General features: G+C 32.6%; 1 protein-coding gene across 1 annotated transcript; it reads right to left on the bottom strand.

The window, feature by feature from the left end:
- LOC106446925 (WUSCHEL-related homeobox 3) lies at positions 1 to 2,850 on the bottom strand. The gene is made up of 2 exons (XM_013888748.3): positions 1,672 to 2,850; positions 1 to 1,288 (listed from the first exon to the last, which is right to left on the bottom strand). The coding sequence occupies exons 1-2, from the start codon at positions 2,083 to 2,085 to the stop codon at positions 998 to 1,000; spliced, it is 705 nt and encodes a 234-aa protein (XP_013744202.2). The 5' UTR covers positions 2,086 to 2,850; the 3' UTR covers positions 1 to 997.
- Positions 2,851 to 4,343: the final 1,493 nt, after the last annotated feature.

Here is a 4,343-nt window from a genome sequence, read left to right as displayed (position 1 = left end):
CTAAACTCATTTGAATGGAAATAAAAATAAAGAAACAAACATAAGATCCATTTAGATGATTCATTTAGATGAGCTATATGGATGGACAAACAAACAATCACAAAAATCTGAATGGATCATTTGAATAGATCATACAAATGAATCATTTGGATGGAGATGACAAATGGTAAAACAAACAGTCCATAACTAACTAAAAACACCCACTCTCTCCTACTTTCTCATCCTATCTCTCTCTACTCTCTCTCTAAAAATCTAATATCACTTTTTTTTTGGTAATTTAGCAAATAAGCCCTTATATATATTCATCATGTTTCATAATTTTCTTTTCCTTTCTTGTTTTTATTTAAAATATTTCTTATTTGTTCCTTCAAATATTAATCTCTTTTTGAAAAAAAAATATCATCTAATAATAAAACCGAAACATGTGTTTACATTTACGGCGGATATATATATATATATATATATACGAAAGTATATTAACATGATGTGAAGTTTGGCATCAATTAGTTTATCGAAATCAAGAAAGTTTGTAATCACTATTCAATTATTATTATCATGGGAAAGTAAAATAAAAACAAAAAGGGAAGAATCATGGTACACATCAAAGCGAAAGGTGACCACATCAAAATAAAGAGTGATGTTACACATTAGACAAATGAGAACTTTCTCATTGTCTAGTCCTAAAGACAATAGCCTACACATGCATGCAATTGCAGAAACCAAGATACCCAATTTTACAACTCATAATAGCTCTCAAGTCCCAACTCCATCAAGCAACTTGTAAAAAACATATTTCTATAAATTATTAAAACTTCCCATTAATTCTACTGCTGAGATAGAGACATAAGAAAGAAAAGAGAGAGAGAGAGAGAGATGTCATGTAATTTTGTCCAACGGCTATTACTTTACCCCCAAATACACGCGTCCTCGTAGTAGCCATTGACGCATCATACATGAATGAAACACCTGCAGAATCTCTATTGTTGTTGTTTTTTCTTTAAAGTTTGGAACTGTCTTGTTTGGAGTTGATGGATGAGATTGGGAAGAGTTCGAGGGTTTTTAGTGGTATCTTTGGACTGTTCATCATCATGTTGCAATATGGAACGGGTACTGATGATGATGAGGGATATGATGGTCGTGGGCCCATATCCATCATCATCATCATCCAATCTCGACCGTACGAAGTGTTTTGACCCGTGATTGGTTTTTGCATCAACATATCCTCACGTCCACTTTTGTTGCAGTAATGTTCACTCAGCACTTTGCTTTGAGCTTCTACTCCAATGGCCTATATTTTCCATGATAGCATTCTAAAACTTAGCATCATATGTTGAAATAAAAACTCGACATATCACATATGTAAGAAACTAGGGCAAAGAAAATACCTTGTTACATTCTCATTTTCCGTTTTCTATGTAAACTATTTAAGTAGCAAAAATATATGATATTCTAAAGCTTTGAGCTTATTTATCGGTTTAGAACTATCACACTTTATAAAGGAATTAGTGTATATATTAATAAGTTAATAAACCAGAGTAAGGCTCAGATTGGTAGTTGTTTATTTCCATATATACAAGGCTGATTCTGGTCAGAAACATTTGCATCCAATTAAATTGAATAACGAAACATCTACCAAAAAAAAAAGAGTAGACAATTAAGAATATTACATACCTGATGAGAAAGACAAATGGGAGAAGGCTGAGAGCAGCAAGCGAAAGACATATGATCATAAGGACGATGATGATTATAATGGTGATGGTAATGATTATGAGGATCAATGATGTTACTAAGTGGTTGAGATATTGGGTTGGGCTGGATGTGTTGGAGCTGGAGTTGGAGATGATGTTGTTGTTGGTGAAGTTGCTTAGCGAGTTTCTTCCTCAGCTTCTGTCTATCTCTCGCCTTATGGTTCTGAAACCAGTAAAAGACGTTTTTGCCTTCGATACGTCCATAAAAAGCTAAATGAGCTGTGATTTGTTGTATCTGCACCGCATTAGGAGTCCGTATGCCGCTCCGGTACATCTCTTCCAAGATCATCAGTTGCTCAGGCGTCGGGCACCACCTCGTTGCAGCCACTGGACTCATTCTCTATTTAACAAAATATTTTGCTTTGTGTATGTCCTCTAATTGTTATGATACCTCTCCACCTTTTGATACTTTGTATATGGATAAGGTTATTTATACCCGAAATAAGACTATAAGTTTAGCAAGAAAATGGGAAAACTTCATTTAATATTAAAGTGCATTGGAAAGGGACGCAAGAGAGCAAAGAGTTAGACAAAAAATAAACATAATAAAGAACATTGTACTATATTGTTTCTTATGTTATGATGCATTTTGCATTGACACTGTCCCATTCCATATGCTCCAAATTGTAACAAACGTACTTTGTGAATTTGAATATAGTACTTATATGCATATTGGGGATATTTCTTTTTGAATAACTATAATTTTCACTTTCAATTTTCTTTTCTGTCGGGAGTTTTCACATTCAATATACAGTAATATATTAATGATGTCAAGCAATAATAATACATGTACAAAAGGAGACAATAATACAATAGCATATTAGTACTGCCGAGATCTGCCATCTATAATCCAATGGCACATAACTATGAACAATTCTATTTTGAAATGTTTTGCAAATAATGGAACATCATTGGTTTCAAATAAAGAATAATCGTTAAAACAATAGTTTCACTCTATGGTAAGTAGGTGCATATTACTCTGAATTGAAAAATTAAACCGAATTAAAAGGTATCGAACCAAACCAAATAACCATTAATAGCTGAACATCTTCTACATTTCCATATTTGAAATATTAAAAAATGATATGAAACTAGAACCGAATGAGTAGAGTATGTAATTCAAAATACGATTTATACACTTAAAATAGTAGCTGTCTTTAAATTTAAATTAATTAAATATTAAAAATAAATGTATAAATAACAATAGTTATGTTGGGGTTTTTGCCAAAACTAACCCACAACTTGATTTTAATTCCAAACCTATACCCAAACTTGAATCAAATGCAAAACTAACCTAAAAGCCTAGTGAAATTACAGCTCAGCCCCTTGTGACCAAACAAAAAAACAGAAGCCATTTTTACGAATATAGCCCCAGTAAATCGTCTGAGTCGTCTGAGATGTTGGAAGTCGTCTGGACGACTGAAGTGTAAGTCGTCTGGTACCAGTTTATTTTAAAAATAATTTATAAATCTTGTAAAAAAATATTTTGATGCGTAAAAAATAAAAATCAAGTAATTATAAACAGTTTTAACTGATATAAATTAAGATATGATAAAATTGATTTGTTTTGAAGATAGATGAGTGGAAGTAGTGAATCATGAAATACTTTGGTTTAGGAGTTTGGCAAACATATATGTTGTAGTATTGTATGTATTGTTAGGGTTAGATTTTGGAAAACTAAAATGTTTTTTTCAAAAATTAGTTTTCACCTATATGTGTTTATTTCTGTGTATAGTAAACACTTTTCAAGTTTGATTTGGTTTTATGAAGTGTTTAATTAGATAATTAAGTTTAGGGGTTATGTTTAGGGTGTGGACGACTTATATTTCAGTCGTCTGTTGAATAATTTACCCGGACGACGTATATTTCAGTCGTCCTTGTAAGTCGTCTGGAAAGTCTTCTATTTTAGTTTCCCGCTAAAAATATTTAATTTCCCGCTAAAAATATTAAACTCTTTTGGACGACTTACATGTAAGTCGTCTGTTTTAATTTCTTCACCAGACGACTGAAATGTAAGTCGTCCAGGAAGTCGTCTGAGTCAAAAATATTAAATCTAATTGGATTTTTTGTCTCCCTATATAAAGAAAAATTTACACATTCTCTCTCCTCCTCTCAAATGGCTGCAACAAAAATGTAATGTTCATCATTCTAAAACTCTCCAACCTCTCTATAATCTCTTTGACTTGAAAACACCAAACTTTATATGAATTTTTCAGTTTTGTCTCATGTATTTCTTACTAATCTAACTCTTTTGCAGGTTTTTAATCAAATGGTACTCATCTTCCACTAATTTAGAGGTAGATCTATTAATTTTAGATATGTATTTTTGTGTGTTCTATAAATGTAGATTTATCTAATCTTCCACTCATTTTCTCTATTTTGAAGTCATTTGAACGGTTTTGAATATGCAGGTTTTTCAGATCTGGATTTGATGTGCAGGTTTTTCAGATCTGGAAGACTTCTGGGACGACTTACCTGTTAGTCGTCGGGAAGTCGTCTGGAAGTCGTCTGGAAGTCGTCTGGAAGTCGTCTGGACTTCTTGGAAGTCTTCTGACAAAGTCGTCTGGACTTCCAGGAAGTCGTCTGGACTTCCAG

Source organism: Brassica napus, chromosome A4, assembly GCF_020379485.1.
Source record: "Brassica napus cultivar Da-Ae chromosome A4, Da-Ae, whole genome shotgun sequence".
In the NCBI taxonomy this organism is placed as follows: domain Eukaryota; kingdom Viridiplantae; phylum Streptophyta; class Magnoliopsida; order Brassicales; family Brassicaceae; genus Brassica; species Brassica napus.
This window is presented reverse-complemented; position numbering and strand designations above follow the sequence as displayed.

Excerpts from the sequence above, each read along its gene's own strand:
- LOC106446925 (XM_013888748.3), bottom strand. The coding sequence starts at position 2,085 with ATGAGTCCAGTGGCTGCAACGAGGTGGTGCCCGACGCCTGAGCAACTG. Across the intron at positions 1,289-1,671 it reads CCATTTGTCTTTCTCATCAG|GCCATTGGAGTAGAAGCTCA; the intron begins GTATGTAATATT and ends TGGAAAATATAG.